Source organism: Artemia sp. Qi Xiang Cuo, chromosome 20 (assembly GCF_049724085.1).
Source record: "Artemia sp. Qi Xiang Cuo chromosome 20, ASM4972408v1, whole genome shotgun sequence".
NCBI lineage: Eukaryota > Metazoa > Arthropoda > Branchiopoda > Anostraca > Artemiidae > Artemia > Artemia sp. Qi Xiang Cuo.
The window spans coordinates 30,012,001-30,039,410 of NC_142813.1; the positions used below are offsets into that span (position 1 = coordinate 30,012,001).

At 34.6% G+C, this 27,410-nt stretch overlaps 1 protein-coding gene across 1 annotated transcript in view; it reads right to left on the reverse strand.

Moving 5' to 3' along the window:
* The window catches only part of trol (terribly reduced optic lobes), a 369,703-nt gene that overhangs the window by 318,795 nt on the left and 23,498 nt on the right, over positions 1 to 27,410 (reverse strand). Inside the window, exons 7-9 of the mRNA XM_089106068.1 lie at positions 25,595 to 25,708; positions 20,384 to 20,500; positions 11,487 to 11,603 (exon numbers count right to left, since the gene is read on the reverse strand). Of these exons, the coding sequence (XP_088962194.1) occupies positions 11,487 to 11,603; positions 20,384 to 20,500; positions 25,595 to 25,708 (348 nt within the window). The remainder of the gene's footprint in view (positions 1 to 11,486; positions 11,604 to 20,383; positions 20,501 to 25,594; positions 25,709 to 27,410) is intronic.

Consider the following 27,410-nt stretch of genomic DNA (forward strand, 5'->3'; position numbering starts at 1 on the left):
GACGGCTCTAGCAAAACGAGACACATTCAACAAGAACATTACACCTTTCCAAAGCACGACGTAGAAAATATGATTAAGAGCCAAAAACAATGAAAAACTCAATTTTCAAGCGCATTGATCGTAGGCGTTTGTTAGAATCATTGTTCAAACTGTGAAGAGTTGATGTGCAATAAACATGCAGAAAAATATTATCATCCGAAGACAAATACCAACTCGTTTTGGCAAGAATTTTAACGAGCTTTTCCAGAAACTACGTTAGCCCAGCACAAAAATTACTGATCTTTTTATCCTTTCTTTTCTACTATATTATATTTATTGCAAAAAATTGAGTACGGAGTTCGTAAAGTATACCCGTGTTTATTAATTTAACATTGTTATTTTTTTTCAAGACCACACTGCCTTTTCTATGAGGAAGCAAATAAAAGTTCCAAATAGGGACAAATCCTTTTATTAGACAGTGAAAAAAAATATACAAAGGCTCTAGATATTTCGATGACACAGTCGGTCATCATCACAGTAACTCTACTGATGATGATGACCGTCTGTGTCATCGAAATATCTAGAGCCTTTGTATATATTTTCACTGTCTAATAAAAGGACCCGTCCCTACTTGAAATTTTTATTTGCTTCATGAATGTAACAATTCAAGATCTTTCATCAATGCTGAAGAAGCGGGGAAAGGAGTGACAAACACATGTATTGACAACGGTAAATCGCAAGGAAATAGATAGACAGGTTCTACAGTAAAACTAACGGTTATTTACTGTTGCATAGTTTTCCATCAGCTATTAGGGCAAACATCAGAGTATAGTTTAGTGTATGGGGTTTAGGGTATCTAAACCTCAAAAATTGGATTTCTAGGGCCATATTTTTAGACCTTCAAGGAGGGTCGTTTATTTTATTTTTTTTATACTGATGTTTTTCTTAGGGAAGTAAAGAGCGAAGCTGAAACTTAAAAAACTACCGAAAAATCAATTCTCAGCAGAGCAGTAGTTTTAGAGCTCTACAAATATAAGCATCATCGCGAGTCAGTCTATTAAGTTGGTTTTATATATATATATATATATATATATATATATATATATATATATATATATATATATATATATATATATATATATATATATATATATATATATATATATATATATATATATATATATTTATATATATATATATATATATATATATATATATATATATATATATATATATATATATATATATATATATATATATATATATATATATATATATATATATATTATATATAAAGAATACTTTCAATTTTAAAATTAATTTTTGCTCGTTTGTATTTTCTCTAAAAACGCACAATAAACCTAGCCAGAAGATCTTTGTTCAATTTAGGTAATATAAAATTGAAGAACTCAATATGATTTTTGTTCAAATAAGGCATCAAATAAATGTTTTACTTACTACCTTTCTTAAACTTTACCACAAAATACGTGCAACTTTGTTTACATAACTAAAGAGTCCGATGGGGTATATTGTCTCCCGTATCTTCGAGAATTTGTTAGAATCCCACAGTAACCGAAAATTTAAAAACTCGTTCGGGGATTACTTAAAAATGCCATCATCTGCTGATGAATGGTCAAAAACCTTAGTAAATCTTGCATCATTCATGCCAATATAGGCTGACGATTTATGAATAAAGACGTAGCTCACTACAGGATTCACGTTATACTTTGGAACCGTTTTTTAAGCTAAGGTCCTGGAAACCTTCTGTGTAAGAATTTAGACAATGACAAATCGATTGACTCCATTAGAATTTGTAGTCCCGGGGTATTTCACCCTCATTGGGCAGATATTGACGTTTAATGGCACAAAATGGCAGAAAACGCCACTTTATGTGGTTTCTTAACATGAGGGCACCTTCTACTAGGGTTTTAGGACATGACAAATAGAATGGCTATCTTATAATTTTTTGTCTTTGGCAGTTTTAGCCTCTCTGGGCAAAAATTTATGTTTGGTGGCACAAATTAGCAGAAAACGCCATTTTATACGGCACGGTTTCTTTTGTCAAAGTTTTAAGAATGTCTCCTACAAAGCGTTGCATATGAAGATGTAGTTTTGTTAAAAACTATATCTTATTTTAATATTATCTTTAATTATCTATGAAAATCACATAAATATAAAATTAGCTTTCAAGTGGGCAGAATAATAAAAAAAAGGAGACACATCACTGCTTCCCCATGGGAAAAAGTGACTTTCCTTGTTGCTCAAATTGGGGAACTGTAATTTTCCTGAATTGGGTTCTCGATTATGGGGATACCAATGCTGCAGTTGTCATTTTAATCCGGCATGATTTTCATAAGGGTTCAGGCTAATTTTCAAAATTCCCATAAGTTTTTTTCGCAAAAACTTTATCGAAATAATAGTTACCATTCCCGAATCAGCTTCAAACGGCAATTTTTCCTCATTTGACAGTTTTTTTTAGAACGTGTTTTTAGACTTTCGATTACTATAAGCTAGAGTTCGTTCTTAACTAAGTTGCGGTGGATGCCGCAATTATGATTAAAAAAAGGTACTAGATATGGTGATTTCCTTTCAATGAGCCCTCTCCTAACATTCTGCGACAACTGCTTTAATACGATCAACCCTGGGTGAAAAAAGAGACATTACTGCTTCCCATACAAAAAAGTGACTTTTCCTGTTGTTCAAGGTCGACTGGAATGCACTTGATCTAACGCTATTTTCTATGGGATTCTAGGCTCTTTTTCAAAAGTCTTATAAGTTTATTTTCGAAATAAACTGTTACTATTAAGATTAATTGAAACAATAACTAATATTTCTGATTCAGCTTCAGATGGCAAATTTCTCCCCTAAACAGTTTGTTTCAAAACGCGCTTTTAACCATTCGGTTAGAATGGGTCGTGGTTTGTTCTTTAAATCTAGCGATTTAACCCCCTGATCCAAGGCCGTACCCAGGATTTTTTTTCGGAGGGGTTTTTACTCAAGGTTTTTTTCGGGGGAGGGGTACATAAAAAAAACCTAAAAAAAACGCATACTAACTTTGTTTATATCCATTTTTGTTACGTTTTAACGAGTCAAACAAACAATTCAGGAGGGTTCAAATCCCCCTAACCCCCCCCTTCTGGGTTCGGCCTTGCCCTGATCTATCTTCATTTGAAGGAACATATATGGGCTAAGTGTACAATGTGAGTGCTTATGGGTGACAGCTACCCTCTTATTGAGAAAACTGCAATTTTTTACGAAAACATTAATTTTTAGCAGGAAACATTAGTTTTTAAACATTGAAGTACTGCAATAAAAGATACAACTTATGTAAAAAGAGCGAGGGTTTGAGGAAGGCGATAACCTCCATCTTATATAGTAAACCTTCTTTTTTAGTTTTGTAAAGCATGTACAGTTAGATGAGCCATACCTTTCGAAGCAATTTAAATTAAAGTAAAACTTTGGAGCAAAGAGTGGCTGGGTTAAAGGGGCGATATCCCCCCATGCTTAGAATGAAGTGCAATATGATATTGAAACAAACACAAATTAAATACGATAATGAAGCTCTTTCAAATAAAAGAAATAAGCGACATTTAATCTTAGAAGGACCATAAATTACATTGTATATGAGGGGTACCAACACCCCCCTTCCTCAACACTAAAGTGTGGCCTTTTTACGAATGCTTCAAATATGGATATTCTAATACGTATAAGTTTAATGTACCAAAAAGTGCGTTGGTTAATGCTTTCAAAGGAATCAGTACATGAAAAGCTTGCAATTATCCACTGGCTATTTTTGTTCGTTTATGTTTTAATGTCGCTCTTAACTTTCATTTGAAAACATGTTTCTATTAATACTTAATGCACAAATAAAATGAGTTTTAAAAATACTATTTAATAGTAAAAACTTTAACTTTATCGCTAAAACTTGGATAAGAAAGATCTTTTCAGTTGTTACTAAGCTCGTTTCTTCGCAAACGATTGCCAAGCAGATTCAATCACTGTAAGTAATAAATGGAATTCCGACTATATAAAAAACGTAATTATCCTGCCAGATTATTTTGAGTAAGGGAGGAAATAGGTTTAACGTTGCAAAGAAACACGGAACATGATATCTTCTGTACAAAGACAACTGAAGAACCTTTCTATTATATACTAGCCAAAGATGCTCTTGGACAACAAGCATTAAGAAGAAAGAGAAAACCGTAGCGCATACTGCTTTGTAAGGACCGAGAAACAAAATGCTTATGTGTATAATGAAGAATACCTGTTTAACGTACTCATTATACAACATCACGTGATTGTTTTCAGGTTAATGATTTGCAGGGAGTTACGGAAACTCACCAATTATATAAAGTGTGAAATATACCGAAATTTACAAAACTTGTTTGAACTTATTTGTGCTTGATTACTCAAAAGGTGGAAGTAAATGAAACAGGAGGGTGACTGGATAATAAAGGGATTAAACGCTAATAAACAGCTTGTGAAATACCGGTTTAGAGCCTGACTAAAAGAGAATATTTTAAAATGCTAAAATCGGGATTCTATGAATGCTTTCTTAACTTAAGTTGATATAAAAAGAGGGAACGGCACTAACGGCAGCGGTCTTTCAAGAAAAAATGCTGTACTAGGACCATGCCGCCACCTCTAAAGATTTTCTTCTTAAAATTTTCGAACCATTTTTGTAGGTTTGGCGGACTATGGAACAAAATAAGCGTCTTTCTTTAGCTCTTTAATTTCACCCAATTAGTATTTATTGGAAAACGAAACAACTAATTCAATACATTAATTTATATATTAATTTATCTATGCTTGAAATTATAAAATTCATGCCCAGTTGCATCATTTTGACTTGATTGAATTTGTATGCTTAAGCATACAAATTCAATCAGTTCAGGTTTTAAATTAGACAGTTCAGGCTTTAAATTAGACATGTTTCTCAGCTGTACATACGAACAAAAAACTTGTTTCTTAAACAAGCTAATTAGAATCCCAACCCTTAATAAACATACAGGGCTTTAACTTTAGTAACCATCGCGTTAGGTTACTATACATTGTGTACAACATTAGCACACAGTATTATTGTAAAAACGCTGAGAACAGAAACAACGCCAAGCGGATTTGGTTCCACTGTGGGTCTGAAAGAAACTTCTATATTTCTAAACACCTTTTCAAAATATCCCCAGCGTCAGATTTAGAGTCCAGTTCGAAAAAACATCGAGAAAACTGAATTTCAACTATGCTTTGTATCAATGCATTGAATTTGTCTAAAAACAAGATTTATCCACTTCATCTGAAACCTCTAAATAGTGAACTCAACTTTAAACATATTTTGAAAGAATAAAGTTGGTTTTAACATGCCAAGTTTTCTCCAGAACCTATTTCCCTGAGTTTGTTTGTAATGTAGGTGAATTCCTTAAAATTTAGAAGCATTGCACTTCTTTGGGAACTTTTTAGTAAAAAAAAGATATAATATTCAAAATCAAGGTTACAGTAATGGTATTCAGCGAAAATACAGTTCCAAATTTGCATACTTGGGCAAAGTTTGTTCGTGTATTTTCTGGGATTAGACAAAAAGGCGACTAGTAAATGTTTCTCTCGATAAGGGCTGAGTCTGTTCCTTTTAGTTAAAAAAAAAAAAAAAAAAAAAAAAAAAAAAAAACTTGTTTAAATGACCATCGGACGGACAAGTGAAATTTGGGACTTGTAACGTAAATGAAAACAAAGATAATTTCCGTTCTTTTACAATTAAATATTAAGTAAGATGGATATGAATACAAAGAATATAATGTACATTATTGAAACATCTTAGGGAGAAATAAGTTTTCGCCCCTTCCATTAGTGAGAAGTACCCAAAAATTCGCACTTTTAGAATTTACAGAAGTTACCACAAACAGAGGTAGGGTTATGACACTTGAAAAACTAGATATAACTTTTCCTGCTGTTAAACTCACAGCAGATGTCCTAACAAATAAACCTCATAAACGTAATTTGTTACAAAATTAAGGTGGGCTAGGTGGGGAGAGTTTTAAGCGGGATAAATTTTAGTCAAGCTCGAGTGCTATTCATGGGATTTTGAATCTGTTAAGGATAGAAGACAAGGGAATGCCCAAGATTAATATTCGGAGATAAGTTTTAGGATCAAGAGAGGAGGTTCTGAAAAAAAAAATGGATTTTAGGATCATTTTCAGAGGTAAGGTCTGAAAAAAAAACACAGGAAAAATATAAGAAATAATATTTTACGAAAAAGGAATAAGACTCTTAAGATGTGGGGGGGAGCAACCCCCTCCTGGGGGCCCAGACACGCGTACGTAACTGTCTCTGTGTATCATACACTGGTCCGTCTCCAGATTTCGAATAGGTTCCTGAAAACTAAATGGAAAAATCTGCAGGCTATACCAAGTTTCAAAGCAGACTGGACTCGTGGTCGATCCCTTTTGTACCTCTAGATGCACAAGAGTGTCAATGGTATAATTTCAACATAAGGAATCGAACTTATGTTTCTTAGATTGTGGCACCTTTCCTTCTTTTCTTTTTATTTAACACACATAATATACGTCTGATACAAGGGCAATTCAGAACTTACAATAATGCCACAAAGCCACTCAAGAAGTCATTACTTACGTAGTCGTTAGTTACACATGAACTTATTGTCAAACTAGACACATTGGATCAATAATAAATAGTTAATCTACGATGATGACAAGGTTTATCGCAACGCTTCCTCAGTGTTCCTATCTAAAATATAAAATACTTGCGAATCAACAAAGGAGAATCTTTCGACGGATCTAAAAGTGCTGCCATCTACTCTTACTAGTCATTTCTGCTTCTTTGGTTTCATTTACGTTAATTTGGTTTTCTGCACTTGGGACTGAGGCAGAGGAACGGGATCGCATATACCTTTAGTAGCTCTTTTACAGTTAAATGAATAATATCTAACCTTTCAGTCCTTTCTAAGTAGTAATACTACTAAGATGTTGGCCCGCAGCAATAAATCCAACGTTTGAGCCAAAACTGACAGATTATTTTTTATCCAAAATTGACCAATAGTCTGCAATGATCTGTCAAAGTATATGACATCAAGAATATAAAAATTTGTTCGTGACGATTATCGTTCTGAGCATTTCGAGAGGCTGACAGAATTGCAGCTTTAACTGATAACTCCTGATGACCAGATCAAAGCACTTATTATTAGGTTTCTTGCACGAAATTAATTATTCGAAAGTTTGAAAGGCTTAATAACTCTAGTGCTATGCTGTAGATCGGAAGAAAAATTGCATAAGAATTGTGAGAGAACTATGGGTAGTAACTTGTGAGTAACAATCTGATGTTACCCTACGGGGATGAGGGGTAGATATCTTTGCTGCTGGATGTAAAAAATATTTGATTTCAATTATTTGAGGGTAAGATAAATTCAGTACCAACGCTGTCACGGAGAAGGACGTGCAGTGAAGAATAGTTTGTTTTTGACCAAAAGAATTGAGAAAATTAAATCAGGGAAAGTACTTCTAGGAGATTTGTTCTTTTGTATTTATTTTGTAGCCCAAACTCGAAAAATAGTATCGGACAACATTTCTGAGATAATGGAGGGACATGTACAAAAAATTAAACAAGAAAAACGGGTTTTAATTTCCATAAAGCAGTGAATACAAACACTTAATTAAACAAAAATACTCCGAATATTTCGGCCCCACATCCGGGAGCCTTTCTCAACGGAAAAAAAATTGAAACAAAAAAAGTTCGTTTTTAAAAAACCTTAACTTACATCAACATAAAAACATACTAAACAAACAAAAGAAAAAATATAAATAAATAGGAAAACAAAACTCACATATTAAATAAACACTTCCATTCACTGGCGTATAAACAAAATTGAATGTTTATATTGATTGGAACACGCCTTCTCACACTATATAAATAGAAATCTATCAAAAAATTAAAATATATTTATACTTAAACTAAAACAATAAAGGTCAGCTAACCCCCGGCCCATAACCCCTAATTAGATCTCACAAGTTCATCACCCAATGTTTGAATTATAAATTGAACGGATTCGTTTGCTTGCAAGCTTAGCTGCAGTTCGTTTACCTTTCCCAGCATTTAACCCAGTCTGACCTTTGTCCGCAAGGTCATCTTTCGTATCAGAACTATTATTAAAATCAGTACTGGTTGAAAATATTACCTACTTTTTAATTAAACTATTATAAATTGAATTGATCCTAAAATCCCCTTCATCTCTATTGATACTAATACCCCCATATATTATCTTTTTTATTTCTATAATTTCCCTGAAGCTTTGTAAAAGTCCTACAGACGTATCTATTATTTTTGTTTAATCAAATAAAATACTGTGATGAGGAAAATTATAAAGATGTTCTGCAACAGCTGACTCAAACGTTTCTGGTGTTTTATTTTGTTTTAGAGAGCAATCTATGGCATTCTTGTGTTGCTGGAGCCTATTTTCTAAAATCTGTTGTGTTCTTCCTACATAAAATTTATATGGGAAGAACACAACAGATTTTAGAAAATAGGCTACAGCAACACAAGACTGCCATAGATTGCTCTCTAAAACAAAACAAAACACCAGAAACGTTTGAGTCAGCTGTTGCAGAACATCTTTATAATTATCCTTATCACAGTATTTTATTTGATCAAACAAAAATAGTAGATACGTCTGTAGGACTTTTACAAAGCTTCAGGGAAATTATAGAAATAAAAAAGATAATATATGGGGGTATTAGTATCAATAGAGATGAAGGGGATTTTAGGATCAATTCGATTTATAATAGTTTAATTAAAAAGCAGGTGAGATTTTCAACCAGTAATGATTTTAATGATAGTTCTGAAACAAAAGAGGACGTTGCGGACAAGGGTCAGACTGGGTTAAATTCTGGGAAAGGGAAACGAATAGCAGCTAAGCTTGCAAACAAATGATTCCGTTCAATTTATAATTCAGGCAATGGGTGATGAAATTGTGAGATCTAAGTAGGGGTTATGAGCCGGGGGTTAGCTGAACTTTAATGTTTTAGCTTAAATATAAATATATTTTCATTTTTTTATAGATTTCCATTTATATAGTGTGAGAAGGCGTGTTCCAATAAATATAAACATTCGGTTTTGTTTATACGCTAGTGAATGTAAGTGTTCATTTAATATGTGAGTTTTCTTTCCTTATTAATCTATATTTTTCCTTTTGTTTGTTTAGTTTGTTTTTATGTTGATGTAAGTCAAGGTTTTTTAAAAAAAATCTTTGTTTGTTTAATTTTTTTTAGTTGAGAAAGGCTCTCGCATGTGGGGCCGAAATATTTGGAACATTTTTGTTTAATTAAGTGTTTGTATTCACTGCTTTATAGAAATTAAAACCCGTTTTTCTTGTTTAATTTTTTGCAAATGGAAAAGCAGTGTGGTCTAAGAAATTATTTAGGAGGGACATGTAAGTGACAATCGACAACCGTGCCATGGTTATGTCTGGCAATGCAGGGGTGGCATCTTCTAAGCAGTGGGGGATCCAGGGAGCGAGGGGGCGCCCGCCCCCCTAGCGTCGTCTAAATTTGTGTAATTTACTTAATTAAGTCACGCTTGCGTTAATTGAACTTGCTCCTGACACAAGTTTATTGGATCAACCTATTTTGTGCCCCTCCCCCCTAAATTTTTTTTTATCGGATCAACCTTTTTTTCACCCCCCTTCCCCCAAAAAAATCCTGGATCCGCCCCTGCTGGTAAGTGCACCTTTTCTATGCTATTGACGCAGTTACGGGTAAGACAAATACGGGTACGCCTTTGGTTTAATTTCTATACTTCAGAGGGTAAGAAAGATATCTTCATTATTTAACACTGTAGCCAGGAATTTCACCCAACGGTTGCAAATAACAATACAACACAATGACGTAGTTTAACACTTATTAGTAGAGGGTATATTATAGAGCATTTTGATTCTTAATAAAAGTGGATGGCCTTGTAATACTAAGTAAGTTACATGATATTATATTGAAAGTCCTTATCACAGCCATTGGTTGAGATTGAAAAGAGTAAAGTCTAACTGGCTTGTTGCGGTAACCTTCACAGATGAGGAATTATTGAGGTCTAATAATTGGTATACCAGCCTAGAGACATAGTTTCGTTATGGTTAGTGCCGTACATCTATAGTAACATCAAAATAAAAATCTATCGATAGCTTGATAGTCAAACAGTACGTGGTGTCGAACTGTAAGTAAGGAACGGCTCGGCCAACTAGTAACCAAAACTCTAAAAAACGGAATTTCGATAAAACTGACAAGTCAAAAAATTAGCTTTTTGTACTGATTCCAAACCGATAAAATTCATTAAGTTTAATGTTACCTCTCAATAGCTACGAATCTGAGAAAATTTGCCTCATTTTCGATAAATGGAGGAGACACCCCCAAAAAGTCAAGTGATCTTAATAAAAACCGTACCACCAGATTCAGCATATCGAGATCCATACTGTAGAGGTTTCAAGTTCTTATCTTCAAAATGCAGAAGTTTTTTTATTATCAGAAGGAAGATTACGGGTACGCGTTAATTCATTTATTTTTTCCAGAGATGATTGTCTCGAACCAGGGGCTCTAGGATATCGGGAGAGGGTTCATTAGAATTGAAATAAAAAGTTAAAGTTGCCTTTTTCACTTACCGAAAGTGATTGGATTGGAGCAAGATGCAATTTTCTTTAAACAATGCATGTTTGTGGTATCTATTGCGTTTAATTACCTATTTGATTTCATGACTTCATGCGACTGTCATGATTCACCAACTGTGCCAGAAAAAAGTGAAATATTTTATCATTTTGTGGCACCAAACTACAATTCTCAAATTGTACAATTCTCTACAATTATCGATCGAATTCTAAGATAGCCCATCGATTTAACAGTATTGAAATTCTAAACTGAAAAAAAAATCTAAAATACCAAGTAGGTTCGATAAGATCATGTTGCAAGGTATCATCCATTATGACGTCCGCGATTCAAAAAGGATGAGGATTCAACTAGTGGCCAAGTCAACTTGTTTTGAAATGCCATCTTTTCTAAACTGGAATTTTGCAGAGCGTGTCATTATATTTCTACGCTTGGCATTGAAACTGATAAACAGTATCATATACATCTGCTAAATTTAAATATTGTTATTTTTAGCTTGTTGTTCCCCGGCAAGAAAATAATCTTTTGAAGCAAGAGACAATGATTTTTTTTCTCAGCAATAAATGGTATTCCCGGACAGGCTGATGAAAGTAAAAGTATCCTTGCTTTTATATCCTTCATCATGTATACCATTTAAGAAGTTTCAAGATGTTAACAACTTTAGCGTTAATTTACACTTTGGGATAAATAATTCGAAGTAAAAGCTTGAAACAATTAAAATACTTTAAAATAGTCACGGTATGACAAGAGAATGTAACAATTTTGATAAATCTTATTTATTATTTCCTTTAGTTTTAAGCAGCAGAAGCTAAAACTTGTTGCTAAAACTAAAACCAAACTTAAAACTTGATAAAAATATACCTTTGCATTTTCCATTCTCCAGGTAGAATCCGACATTACAGCGACAAGCTCCATCCATGCATGTACCTGCACCATATTCACCACAGTATAGATCCCCTTCTCCTTGACATCCGTCAGCTGAAAAAAAATTAAATTAAATTCAAACCCCAGATAAAAAAAAAATCCAAGTACCACCATTTACTATCCAATTAATGAGGAGCAGAAATTTATATAGGAACAATATTGTGGCTCAGAATGCACCAAAAAGATTGTTCGTACCAATAATAACCCACAGGGGTGGGATGATTAGTTCCTGGTCTAATAAGGTCGGAAGAAGAGTGACAACAAATAAACTTGCGCCGATGGTGTATACCTAATTGCCGTGTCCCTCCGTAATCTCAAGTCTAGGTGGATATCGTCCATTCAACCAACAACCATTTTACGATGACCAATACTTCAAGAACAAAACCCTGTTTTATCACGTAAACCCGATCCCCTGGTAAATCCCAGCCTCCAGCTTGTAGCGTTAAGATATAGTGGGTTAAGGAATTTCACTACTTTGGTAGCTTACTCAGCTCTGACAATAACTACACCATTTTTAAGACCCTGGTGTCATTCTGGAGGAACAAGAGCTCATCAACAACGCTAACGGTGAGACTTCAACCCACTTGTTATCCCTATCATAATTTATGCCTGAGAATCTTGGACTCCTACAACATATGACCCGTACCCCCTCATTACCTTCAAAATAAAATATCTACGACGCATTGCTGGTACCATTTACCATAACAAATTCTCAAAAACCAAGATTTTTCAAAGTCTCAAGGTAAAACAAATTCGACACAATAAAACTGCCACGACTTAGATGGCTAGGACAAACCATAAAGATGGAAAGTACACATCTCCTGAAGATATTCTTTGAAGATCGTGTACATGGTTCTTGCCCTAGAGGGCACTCCACCTCCCAAAATCAGAGACTGAAAGACAGTTTCTCGTCACTCAACAAACTGTTCCTTCTCCGCCTGGCAGAATATAGAAGTTCATATAGGAATTGCATCAATAGACGGGTGAAAGAAGAGGACCAAAGACGACCTCCGAGGACGAATGAGACTTCGAGTCGAATCAAGTTAATGACAAAAAAGAAAAGTTTCACTGTGAAGCAATTAGTTTTTCTATGTTCGACACCCCCAAAAAACATGATTCTTTTTACAGAATAATGTAGACTTGGCTTACATCAAGTCCATATTCTTGCCTTGACAACATTCTAATTTGCTATGTACTTTTCATACTCTATGAATTATTTAGGTTGGAAGTTATGCTCCATTATCCTCATTATTTTTATTTGCCTTATCTACATTTTTGACCATTGTTTAATAGAGATGCTATAAATTACTATGAGTCCTTTTGCTAGCTACCAACTGTTCTAGTTATTAGAGACGTGTTGTATTCTAGTTTTGGTAGCTTTTAGAAAAATTAAAAGTTGACCTGAATTGGACCAAAGTCATAAAAACCTTTAACCGAACCAAACATCTTCGTGAGCTAAATCTGTCCTCGTTACCTTCAGAAATAGAGAGGCTACAGTTCCACGACATACAACTTTTATATGGCGCCTCTAAGTGACTCAATTCTCTGTATTAAAGAATGAAAAATTAACCCAAGTTTTAACTTATTTTAACACGTTTGCCATACCATCTACTAAACCGAATTTTTGTTGAGTGCAAAAATTTCAATTGATTTTGTTGTATTAAACAAGAGTTAGGCACAATTTAACTTGGAATTACTCGCAATGGAACTTGCGACACGATTAGGATTGTAATCCTGAAAAATAGTACAATACCAGCCAAATCCATTAATTCCTTTTTTTCTCTTTTTTTTACTTCAGTACTGAAGGATACTGAAGTAAGGATACTGAAGGATACAGTACTGAAGTAACCTAGAATTTTCTTTGTTCCTCAGGTTATTCCCTAAAAATAAGGAAATATTAAGGTATTAGAGCACTGATGATAAGACCACTATCATCAGTAAAAATACTGATGATAAGAGCACTCAGGCGGAAAGAAACTGTGTCCGTTCTTTTTTTCGTAGACTACGTCATTTTCGTTTTTGAATAATATATGCGTACGCGCTGTACAAAAATAGAATTATTGAACACCACTGTAAGAGAAAGTAGAAAATAAAAATAAAAAAGGCTTTAATAACTATTTGTTTTCTTGGACACGATTAAAAATAGAGAACATTCAATTTACATCACAAAAACAGGGAGTTGAATTAGAAACAGGGCGGAATATCCAAGGCTTTAAAAACAATAGATTTTTAAGCAATAAATGTTTCTCTTTTAGTTTATACGGGATGTCTTTAAATTTCCCCACTGGTTTTTACAGTAGTACTAAAAACAAACTTGTATAATTAAAATCAATTTTATGTGCAAAGTTTATCTCATGAACAAAATGAGATATTAGCGAATAATACAACAAAAAAAGAATTAGGTGAGACTAAATAGATGAATAAAGAAAAAGAATTCGATGATGCATCGAATGGATGAGTACAGAAAAGATGAGGAAGTATATTTGGATTCCAATCCTTTGAAGATTATGTTGTTACTTTCAGAAACAATGGGCATATCTGACATTAAAACAATGGTCTTTTTCCTTTGGAAACTAAGAAATATTAAATCGCCAAAAGCCAGTTAAATAAGATTTCTCAGAACAATTGCTCATTTTAAGACAGTTTCAGATAAGCCCATTTATTTTGGCATGCCAATATTTCGAATACTTCGTTCAAATATATGGCAATTTAGCGGAAATTATCAACAAAGGCGCCTCTTACGATGGGAATCTTCCTCCCCAACATTATTGGTCAGTCCATAAAATTGAATCCATGAATTTTAAAAGTGAGTTTGTCAAAAAACGGGAAACTCCTGAAAATGTGGTTCTATCCCACTTTCTAGGCCTATAATGAGAGAAAGGTTGAGATGGCTTGGACATATTTTGCGGATGAAGGATGACAGATTGCCAAAGATAGTGGCCATCCATCTTGAGCCAAATGAAAATCAGGTTGTCCTTGAATGGGGGGGGGGTGTAAGGAAGGATTTTAAAGAAATTGGAACTTCTTGGGAGGGGGTAAAGAGTGAACCTTTAAATAGATGGGAGAGGAAGAGCCTGCACAGCTGTGTCAGCCTCAAGCGGCTTGGTGTTACAATGCGTTGCTAGTAGTAGTAAAAGCAGTGTTATATCTATCGGATTCTTGACCTCAGCCGGTAAATAAAACGATTCTGCGAACTAGAATCAATTGGAAACTGTGTTTGTTATTGGTATTAAAGCAAGTTGTATAAAAAATACTTTTTGGTTAGTCACTAAATGATACAAAATTACACCTTAGGTCACTAATTGACAAAACAAATCCACTAATATGGTGCATCTGACCTTAACCTATTCACCTATTGATAGAGTCGGGTCGAAAACTCAATTTGGTTATGTAACTCACAACTTGTTTTAAAGGAAGCATGTTACATGGCTGGTATGTAGTTTATGTTATTATAATTTATCTTTTTGATCTTTATTTAGGTCATACAATTAATTATTTATTTTAATTCTGATATTTGGACTGGCCATATGGACATACCAACAAACTCCTATTTTAAAATCAAAATCTAAGACATTTTACTTAAAGTCGTCAGCCCAATTCCATTGAATTAATCATAATTTCTATTTCATCTCATTAATCGTAAGCCCAATCACAAAAAGATTTTACTAACACTAAGGTTAGGCTAACGCTAATCTGAGCCAGCTGAATTTTTCATAGAATCTTCTGATTGGCTGAAAAATTCTAAGAATACTTCTGATTGGCTTAAATTAGTACTAGTTAAATATCAGTGTTAGTTAAATTTCATTGTAAGTGAGGCATTACTAAAATCAGACACCACTAGGAAGAAGCAAGAGAGGCGATAGACCTCTTGACATTTTCAAAAATTAAAAGAAAGACTTTAAAAATGGTTAGGAAAGTAACCTCTCTATAAAAATATGTCAAAAAAGGATATAGGCACAGACATTTCATTTTATATATTTTAAAACTACTGTTTACCACTGCATTCTTGCAGTCACTTGTTAAATTTAGATACTTGCATATGTATTTATCATAGGCAGCGCGCTAGCGCTGCCTAAGTAAAGAACGATGTGGGCACAATGTGTTGTTTTTTTTTTGTTCTCCACACCCGGGCACTTCGTATCGAAGGAGTTGTCATAGAAACTTCGAAAAGGGCTCATTCGATTGGAAATTGGAGTGGTTAGTGCCCTGTCTAATAGTCGAAAGTGATTGGAGGGCAACTAGCCCCCCACGCCCATCATTCCCCCAAAAACATCCAATCAAAATTTTGTGATAGCCATTTTGTTCAGCTTAGTTGATTTCCAGATAGAAAATATGTTTTTGAGGAGGACACTCCCCCACAGCCCTCGGGGCAAGGGTTTTAAGTTATGCCCTGGGGGCATATAAGCTTTTTAAGGAAGGCGCTGTCGTAGAAACTTCAAAAGCTCATTCGATTGAAAATTCAACGGGCTAGTGCTCTTTTTAATAGTCGAAAGTGATTGGAGGAAAACTAGCCCCCCCCCCTCCTCCTCCATACCCATCCTTCCCCCAAACACATCCAATAAAAAATTTGAGATATCCATTTTGTTCAGCGTAGTTGATTTCCAGATAGAAAACATATTTTTGAGGAGGATACTCCCCCACAACTCTCAGGGCAAGGATTATAAGTTATGCCCTGGGGGCATATAAGGTTTTATTGAAACCTTTGTCGTAGAAACTTGAAAAATGGCTCATTCTATTTGAAATTCAAAGGGCTAGTACCCTTTTTAATAGTCGAATGTGATTTGAGGGCAACTAACCCCCCTAACCTAACCTAACATAAACCAGACACGACACACACACAGAGACGACACACACCCATAGAGACGACACACACACAGAGACGACAAACACACAGAGACGACACACACACACAGACAACAAAGACACAGAGACGACACACATAAAGAGACGACAAACACACAGAGACGACATACACACACAGAGACAACAAAGACATAGAGACGACACACACACACAGAGACGACACACACACAGAGAAGTCACACACACAGACGACACACACACAGAGACGACACACACACACAGAGGAAAAACACAGAGAGACGACACATATACAGAGGCGACAAACACATAGAGACAACACAGATAGAGATAATAAACATAGATACACATAGAGATAAGGTTTTTACTGAAATCTTTGTCGTAGAAAGTTGAAAAAGGGCTCATTCAATTTGAAATTCAAAGGGCTAATACCCTTTTTAATAGTCGAAAGTGATTTGATGGCAACTAACCCCCCTCTCACACCCATCTTTTCCCCAGACACTCCCCTACAACCCTCAGTGCAAGGATTATACGTTCTGCCTTTGGGGCATCAAAGGTTTTTATTGAAATCTTTGTCCCAGAAACTTGAAAAAGGGCTCATACGATTTGAAATTCAAAGGGCTAGTACCCTTTTTAATAGTCGAAAGTGATTTGAGGGCAACTACCCCCGCCCCTCTCACGCCCACCTTTTCCCCAAACACATCCAATCAAAATTTTTAGATAACCATTTTATTCAACGTAGTTAAAAGTTTTGGAAATTAGGTCTTTAAGGATGACAACCCATCCCCCCAAAGCCCTCAGGGCAAGGCTCGTAAGTTATGCCCTGGGGCATATAAGGTTTTTATTGAAAGCGTTGTCGTAGAAACTTCAAAAGGGCTCATTCAATTGAAAATTGAAAGGGCTAGTGCCTTCTTCAATAGTTGAAAGTGATTGGATAACGACTAACGTCCCTCTCACGCCTATCATTTCCCCAAACATCCAATAAAAATTTTGAGATATCCGTTTTGTTCAATGTAGTCGAAAGTTCGGGAAATTAGGACTTTTAGGATGATAAGCCCCCTCAGAGCCCTCAGTGCAAGGGTTGTAAGTTATGCCCTTGGGGCATTAAACTTTATATCGAAAAATGTTATAGAAATTTCAAAAAGGGCTCATTTGACAGGAAATTGAAATTGCCCTTTTAATAGCCAAAAGTGAGTGGGGAGTAATTAACCCCCCTCTAACGCCCACCATTTCCCCAGAAATATTCAAACAAAGTTTAGAGATAGCCATATTGTTCAACACAGTTGATAGTTCTGGAAATTATGTATTTAAGGATGAAAAACCCCCAAGAGCCCCAAGGGCAAATGTTATAGTTTATGCCCTGGGGGCATATAAGATGATATAGATAGAGTTGTCGTAAAACTTCAAAAGGGGCTCATTCAATTTGAAATTGAGAGGGCTAGTGCCCTTTTTAATAGTCGAAAGTAATTGGCGCATGACTAACCTCCCTCTCACGTCCACCATTCCTCCAAACACATCCAAATCAAAATTTTCAGATAGTCATTTTGTTCAACGTAGTAGAAAGTTCTGGAAATTAGGTCTTTGAGAATGATATTAGGGTAAGGGTTGTAATTTATGCCCTGGGGGCGTGTAAGGTGTTTCTAGAAATCGATTTCGTTTCAAAAAAGGTTCATTCAATAGAAAATTAAAAGGCTGATTACTCTTTTTAATAGTCAATTAGGATTGACAAGCTATACATTTTTATAGCTCCGGATGAAATGTACACAACGTATTATTTTTGTTGCTGCTGCGGTTTAGATCCGGATTCTTTGTATTGAGAGGTGGGTTACAAGAGCCATAGCAAGTGATCATTCGGTTACAATAAGTAAATGCATACGCCCTTTTTAATAGCCAGAAGTAATTAGAGGGCAACTAATCCCCCTTTCCACTCCCACTCTCCCATTTACCCATTATGTTTAAAAACTAAATGTTGCCATAAGATTAAATCAAAATGCACTGTGATAATGCTAATTCCCAGTAACGCATCTCAGCAGTATCCCAAGAACGAATGAAGATATTTTGTTGAAACTTTCGGGACTACTTCTGCTCTTAAAATTTAACCAAATCAAAATAGCGTAAGTGTATCCAAGCTATCAAAGAAAGTAAACATATTTTTTTGTAAATGGTATCAAGTTTTCCATTTCAGGTCAACTAGAGGAGGTATGAAACTAAATTAAACAGTACTATCTGTGTCCAGATTTTTAAAAGGGTCTATGTTGTTAAAAATTGCTGAAAATTTTTCTCCAGCATACAAATAGCAGGTTAAACTATAAAGTCTTAAAAAACGAAAAGATTTAAAGTATCATTTTCTTTTTCCCTGAAAAGACTATGTCAATATAAAACGAACAGAAATTAATTAAAAAAAACTGTTTCTACAAGATAAGTTTTTCAAAGAAAATTAAAGAACTCCGTTAAACCAAATATGAGCAAAAACCAAATCAAATACTCCTCCAAGTGTGAAACTACCACAAATCAGCACGATAAATAAATGAAACCCAAAAGGAGTAGAAATTACCATAAATAACGAGTAAAACTCAAAACGACCAGAAATAAAATAAGTTGGACACAAAACCCCTATGCCTTCCCAAGGCCAGAACATAATTTGTACCTTTACTGAAAAAATACAAATGAATGTACATTGTCAGTTTAGTATACATATACTGATATTTAGTAATCAAAATGTTAATATTATTTGATTTATTTAAGTTATAAAAGTAAAAACATTTATATTTTTTTCAGTAAAGTGCAAATTTTGTTCTGGCCTTGGGAAGGCATAGGGGTTTTGCGCCCAACTCGTTTTGAGTTTGACTCGGTTATTTATAACCGACGCTTTACTAAAAACTGTGGTCTTGAAGAAATCAATATTGTATACTAATATTTAATGATTTCATTTGAAACAAAGAAATTCTTACTTTATAATATACAGCATGTTTTTATCGATGTCTTTTATCTCGACAGTGAATGCAGGCATCCAGCATGATTTTTTAAACATGACATTGATTCAGTTTTTATTTTCTTGACGTACGGTTCAGTGATGTACTTCATTCAATTCACAAGTCTTGTCGACAGAACAGAGAATTCTTTCGTTCGAGTTGGATTTATGTTGACAGTAGAAGCATTGGAAAAACAACATAAATGTCGTCTTTTGACGAACATTTAGGGTAATGTTAATGTTTCTACAAGATAAGTTTTTCAAAGAAAAGTAAAGAACTCAATTAAACAAAATAAGAGCAAAAATAAAATCAAATAATCTACCAAGTACCAAGCGTGAAACTACCACAATTCTATTTGTGGTAGGCCTAGATTTGGAAAAAGAGAACTCATTTCTATTCCCCCTACAATTGTATTCCCCTACAACTCTATTTCCCCCCTTATAATTTGACAAAACGAATACAAAAACGAAATAAATTAATGAAACATAAGAAAAAAAGAAGAACGTTTTTTTAAAGCATATTTAAAAAAAATATGCTTTTCTGCAATTCAACTTGGATTAATAAAAGCAGTGCCTCCTTGAACAGAGTTGAAAAGATAAAAGAAAATAATTACAGTTTGAAATTGTTGCTATTAAGTTTTGCAACTCGTTTTAGTGGTTTACGTTACAATTCATATCAGCATACAGTATTATAATACTATTTATACAGTATAGAATACTACTTTTTTTATTTATAAAATTTTAGCATTTGTTTTTCTTTAAAGATTCAAATGGTTATATACATATAGAAATGAAGAAGCAATCATTTATCCAAAAATACATTCAGTCTATTTTTATTCAAGGTTTTCCTATATTTCAGAACGTTACTCATTCATTGACCTATTGTTAAGCGCTATGGTTTTACGCTTTATTCCCGAAATTCAACATGGCAGTAATATAAACCACTCTCTCCTTAACTATAATTATTCTACTGATATAGCAGCCTCAAGGTCACAGTTCAATTCAACTTTGACTGTGAAAGTCTTATAAACTGAAAACTTACGTCGGCACTTCCCGCTCTCAAGAACATATCCAAGATTGCAGCTACAGGAGCCATCTATACATCTTCCAGCACCAAGCTCGCCACAGAAATAGTCACCTTGTCCTTCGCAGAAATCAACTAAGGAAAAAAAATAATACAGCTTTACCCTTTTAATTTGTGATTTATACTAGAAAGAGAGACAAAGATCCTAAATATCTGGCGATAAGTGGCCTACGTTACATGGCACCAGTTTCGTAAACATTAAGATCTCAACTTAAATTGTTTTAATATTAGAAAGACCATCTTCTAAAACACCTTCTCTTAGACATCTACTTAAAGATGCTAGTTTCATGCTAGTCAGAGACTTTCCACCAAAATTTGAAACAAAAATGTTACGAAGAATTTTAAAATAAAAAAAATGGTCACAGATATCCATTCCCAAAATCATATAGAGGGTAGGGGGATTTTCCTAATGCTGCCTGAAAACTAAACAAAATGGACAATTTTAGGTCCCAAGTTTGCAAATTTTCCTGAAGGTTGAACTAAGGTAGGAATTCGTCCTATTTCCTGCGTGTGTGAGGACGGAAAATGAGCACTTTAATAGAAACCTATAGAAGCCTTGAAGTTGCAAAATCTACAGTTATCTATGGTTAGACTCAGTACCTCGGTAGTTATTCATTTCTGAAATTCTGTTGACTTGTTCTTTTCTATATCAGATCAGATAGTATAGTGCCATCTGAATCATGCAAAGGTCTTTTATTTGGTACCATTTGTCTATTAGAACAACATTGACCAATATAACTCATGACTTCAGCGTAAAACTACCTTCAAAATCATCTCACTACGCTAAAATTCAAAGTGATTTCTTGAGATACGGGACATATGTCTTCAAGCTTTAAACAAAAAGATAAAATGATTGTTGCTTAAAACCTTGATGAAATAAGAGAAAAAACCGGAGAAATCCATTAATGTTGTCATTCTAAAACAAAATATTTTTAATTCGAACCGTTCAGAGGTAAAACAGACCAAGGTCATAAAACATCAGCGGAGATACTTCAAAAAGAAGATTTGTCACTGAACCCCTAAATCATCGACCAAGCGAGTTAGAACCCCACCAAAAGTAATTTGAACAATGTCTGTGTTGCGCTCTTGATGTTCAAGGACTACAATTAGAAGAATATTGTGTTACATGGAGATTCTTCTCGTCGTCATTCACCTCGTCGTTTTTATATTATATTAAATAAAAAATAACAAGTTTTTTTAACTGAAAGTAAGGAACGACGTTAAAACTTAATACGAACAGAAATTATTCCGTATATGAAAGGGGCTGTCCCCTCCTCGACGCCTCGCTCTATAGGCTAAAGTTTTTATTGTTTAACAAAAATAAAGTTGTGAGAAAGTCAAACTTTAGCGTAAAGAGCGAGGCGTTGAGGAGGGGACAGCTCCTTTCATATACAGAATAATTTCTGTTCGTTTTAAGTTTTAACGTCGTTCCTTACTTTCAGTTAAATTTTTTTATTTAATTTTTGAACGTTTTTGAATTAATGCAGGTTTTGATTTTGGCTCACCGTACATGAATAATTAAAACAAAATTTGCATATTAATTCTCCTTCTATTTGGTTAAATGGCTTTCTCGAAACTTGTTTAATTTTATTTACGAACGTTTTTATTAGTAATGACTATACGTAACTTACGATCTAACTTACGTAACGAACTTCTATATTCATAGATTTTTAATACGTATATTAAGGGGTTCGTCCCTAGTCAATACCTTGCTCTTTAAGCTAAAGTTCGAATTTTGTCCCTATTCTTTAAAAATGACCCCTTAATAACAAAGGCCGTTAATTAGAATAAATAGCTCTTATGAAAGTACTAAAGAATCTTTGGCTTAAAGAGCGAGGTGTTGACTAGGGGGTGAACCTAATCATACACGTAATTTTTTCTGTTCGTTTTAGGTTTTGATATTGCTCCTTACTTTCAGTTGAAAAACTTTTTTTATTTATTTAATTTCTGATCTTTTTCTTTATGATGGGAAATGATGTGAAATCCGGCGCCTCCTTCATAACAATGTCCCTTCCCCCATGAAAACTTCCTTCATGTAAAGATCCTCCAATATAGCCCCCGACCCCCCCCCCCCACATAACAGAAAAAATCCCCCTGAAAACGTCTGTATACTTCCCAATAACCAATACTATATGTTAACATTGGGTAAAGTTCATAACTTTCAGCCCTCCCCCCGGGGACTTCGGGGGACTAAGTCATCCTAAAAGACATAGTTATTAGATTTTCGACCATGATGAACAAAATGGCTATCTCGAATTTTGATCGGGTGACTTTGGGAAAAAATGAGCGTGGGAGGGGGCCTAGTTGCCCTCCATTTTTTTGGTCACTTAAAAAGGGCACTAGAACTTTTAATTTCCATTCAAATGAGCCCGCTTACGATATTCTAGGACCACTGGGTCGACACAATCACCCCTGGGAAAAAAAAATAAATAAACACGCATCCGTGATCTTTCTTCTGGCAAAAAATGCAAATCTCCACATTTTTATAGATAGGTGCTTGAAACTTCTACAATAGGGTTCTCTTATACGCTGAATATGATGATGTGATTTTCATTAAGGTTCTATAACTTTTAGGGGGTCTTTCCCCCTTTTTTCGAAAATCAGCCAAATTTTCTCGAGTAACTTTCGATGGGTAAGAATAAACTTGATGAAACTTATATATTTGAAATCAGCATTAAAATCTGATTCTTTTTATGTATCTATTGGTATCAAAATTCCGTTTTTAGACTTTCGGTTACCATTGAGCCGGGTCGCTCCTTACTTAAAGTTCGTTTCCACGAACTGTTTGATTATTATTGTAATTATTATAATAATTTAACGGCTTATTTGATAAGTAGCTAAAAACAAAAATATACGGTAGATTCTCTGAACTTCCCTATGGAAGTTATTCCATAGGGAATTCTAATTAGCTTCCCCATGGAAGAGAATGAAATCAAAGGCTTATCTAATTCAAAACGCACCTTTAGCAAATTATAAGGCTAATTCAAACGACAATTAATTTTTTATCAACCTTAACTGATAATATTAAGTAAAGAGCTTGTCACCTACAAACCACTTAATCAAAGACGTAACGAGAGGCGGGGAGGTTATTCCCCAACCCATTTGACCATTGGCTAGGGCACGTTTTGCGGGTGAAGGATGACAGATTACCAACGATTGTCATTTTCGGCCAACCGTATACGGCTAAACAAAAAGCAGGTCATCCGCAGTTGGGGTGGGAGGATATGCTAAAGAAAGATTTAAGGGAAATGGGAATTTTCTGTGAGGGTGTAAAGAGGGAGGCGTTGAATAGATAAAGATGGAGAAGGAGCATGCTTAGCTGTGTTGGCCTCAGGTGGCTTGGTGCTGCGGTTAGTTGTTAGTAATAGTAATAGTATTATTGGCCTAAAAACTATGTTTTAAAAGCTATATTTTATTAAACTGGACTATATCCAAATATTTGAGACTGTAAAACGTTCTCAAGCGTATAATATATCGTATTGACCAAAACAAACGACCGTATCTGATAGTTTCATATCTATGACATGAAATGATAGTTTCACCAATTATAGTATCATCATATGATAGTTTCGTATCTTATAGCTGTCATTCATTCAACCTTTTACAGGCTAGAGTGTCATATGCACTTTACTGATCATTAAATACATTGTTTCAAAAATTACCAACTGAGGTTTTAGAGATTTATCTAGACATCAATATTCAATGTTTTTGAATTAAACAGAGTCAAAAAGAGAGGCACAAGAATACTCCTTTAAAATATTAAAACAAAATTTAAAGTCACAAAATGTATTTACTTTAACTTGTTTTGTAAACTTTCCTGTAAATTCGATTAGTGCTTTTAGTTTTCTTAGTTTATTTTGTTCGATACTATGACAAAAAACTCTGTTCAAAATATATATGATCGTCAATAAGCTCAAGTGACACTCTAGTCTTTAAGGGGCTGGAGGGGGTGGTATCCCAAATCTTATTAGTAATAATTTTTCTTCTTTTTAGTTTCATTCGATTATACACAGTAATACATATCCATTTTAAGTTTAAATTATCTTTTCTTAGTAAGGTCAGTTCATTTTAAGTTTGACCTACTATATGACTGTATTCCTACTTGTTTTAGGTTTTACTATTACTATTTGGCACTATGATTTTTTTCGCTAATATAGTATACCATTTGATGAAATAAACGTAAATCTTGAAGCTTCCTCAGCTTATGATCTAATATATTAGTTTGCCAATTAAATTTCAGGCAAAGTTTCATTATTGAGTGGAGTTTTCAGATTAACCACATAGTCTATTACAATAATTTTTCAATAGCCTTTTTAGTTAGAAAATGGTGTGTGAGGGGGCTGCATACATTGTACTATACTGAAAATAATCGTATTCATAAGGACTGAAAAATTTAGCATGATTCTGTTTTAAACAAAGTCCACCATTCATTCCTTTACTAAAAAGTAAGCGATAAGGAGCGTAGGGTGTAGAAGGTTTTATAGCCCTATTTTGTGTCTCAAATGATTCAGATTGTGAATCATTGCCTCTTTCTGATTAAAACAAAGCACTACCACACAATATTTTTACTAAAAAAATTGGCACTGGACAGCTTTACACTGAACATACTGAAAATCTTTGCACGATTCCTGTGCCTTTTCTACTAAATTCATCTGTTGGATTTTGGCCATTTGCACCATTTTAGGACTTTACCCCAAGGGCTGCGTGGGTCTCATCCCCCCCTGTACGCACACTTTTTGAGACGTTCAATTATTGTTAGTGAAGTGGCTATCTTTGAATTTCCAAACGATGGCATAGGGGGGGGGGATGGATATGCCCAAGACAACTAATGGCTATTGATGCCCAAGACATGGAAATGACTATTGAATTTCCATACGATGGCGTAGGGGGGATGGAGATGCCCAAGACAACTAATGACTATTGATGCCCAAGACATGGAAATGACTATCGAATTTCCAAACGATGGCATAGGGGGGGGGGGGAGGGATGGAGATGACCAAGACATGGAAATGACTATTGAATAACATTCAGTGAAGCCGGGAATACTTTGGCGAACATGGATAGAATTACTACTCAATCAGGGGGTTCTTATGTAGATTAGGAAGCTCAGTTACAAATAGTCAGTCAATGGAAGAAATAAAAGGACAGATCTTATATTGGTATACTTACAAATACATTTTCCTTCCTTGAGAACATAGCCACCATTGCAACTGCAAATACCATTATTGCAAATACCAGCACCAAGGTCCCCACAAAACAGGTCTCCCTTGCCTTCACAGTAATCTACAAATAAGAGGTTAAAACAGAAAATGTGTTTGCGGTTTTGATTAGCAAATAATAAGTATTTGACGAAAAATTTTGAAATTACTCGGTAAGTTTAGTGCCAAAAAAGCAACGTTGTATTGTGTGAAATCAATAAGGTTATAGCAGAATCTTGGTTATTCTGGACAGCCCTTTGACTGAAAAAATTTGAATTAAATTTCAGCTCCCACTATGTAAACTTGTTCGAATTTCCTATTATAGTCAATTTATTCGTTGCATACTTTTCGGTGTCAATACGTATGATTTTTTACTCGTTTTCCTTTATACGAACGAATGTTAGGCATTTATTAATGCATTTTACTGATACCAGTTCGTAATAGTCCCCTTAAGATTTTATTTGCTCCGACAGCATCCTGTAAACGACAACTCTACTGCATGTCAATCAATTTGCACAAAGATGCACTAATGGATAGTGATGTTGTTATTCAGCAACGAATAACGCGTTTATTGCTTATGAACGGTGAAAATTCCATTATAGGGGGAATATGGTTAAAGTGCCATCTTAATGCAATTCTTCAAGACGTTTTCAGTAGTGAAGCACCCGATTTTCTACAGTATTCGGTACAGAGGTTAATATAGCAGTATTCGGTAAAGAGGTTAATATATCTTGGATATTTTGCAAATCTTATAAGTATAATTATTTATTATGTAGCGTTTAATAACGAATCAGTCAATTCATTAACATAAAATCTATACTGACATTATTCATATTTATCGTCAGTAGGAAAAGTCCCAAGTATTTTTTCCTTCTCCAGGAAAGTTGAAGTTTTTGGACATGCAAGGCGGGTACGTGACGACCGGACAATATTGCACCAAACATATATACTCGGCTAACAGCCAAAATTTCTCTTAAAAACGAGCTCCAGATTCTCTTATTTATGAAACTTCTCATTTTCCAAAGAAAAATCTTATTGGAAGAATGCCAATTTAGCACAATCTGGTTCAGCTGCACCCACAAAATTAACGGACAAAACTTTATGTAAACATTTATTCATAAGCCGTCCTATAAGGTTTGATTTCAAATTCATTTATTCACAACGAATCATTGGTTTTATATTTGATTAATTACTATTTTTTGTCCAAGGTGGCAATTTTAGTAGGTACTTAGCAAAACGGAAAAAATAAAAAGCGGATTTTAGACTTTTCACGGTTTGCCAATAATTTCCAGAAAGGGGTCACATATAATATATGTGGCAGACGGGTAGCGTTGTAAATACTTGCCAGTAGTGGACGGTTAAATCTCAGAGTGGATTTAACGATCAAAGCATAGGAGCTGGAAATTCGCCGTTCAAGATGTGTGATCAGGAGGGAGCGGGTATGCTGTAATGTGGTACCTATTGCCAGCCCCAGATATACTATTTTATCAACAGGTTTTACTGAGCAATCACCTAGTGTGACATTAGTAGGAAGGTAATTTTTCCAATTGTGAAGCAAGACTTCCGACTTTTGGGAGTTAAATCTCAGACCGACTTTCTCGTAATTAGACTGCAGACATGAGAATATTTCTGAAAGGTGGTTAAGCGTCCGGCTGAGATTCAGCGTGTCATCAGCATAGCATACAAGGGAGATGTCAATGGAACTGAGAATGCATGATGAAGGACAGCTATCTTGAGGCTCAATAATGTAGTTGTTGAAGAAATTATTGCAAAGAGAAGTAGCAATT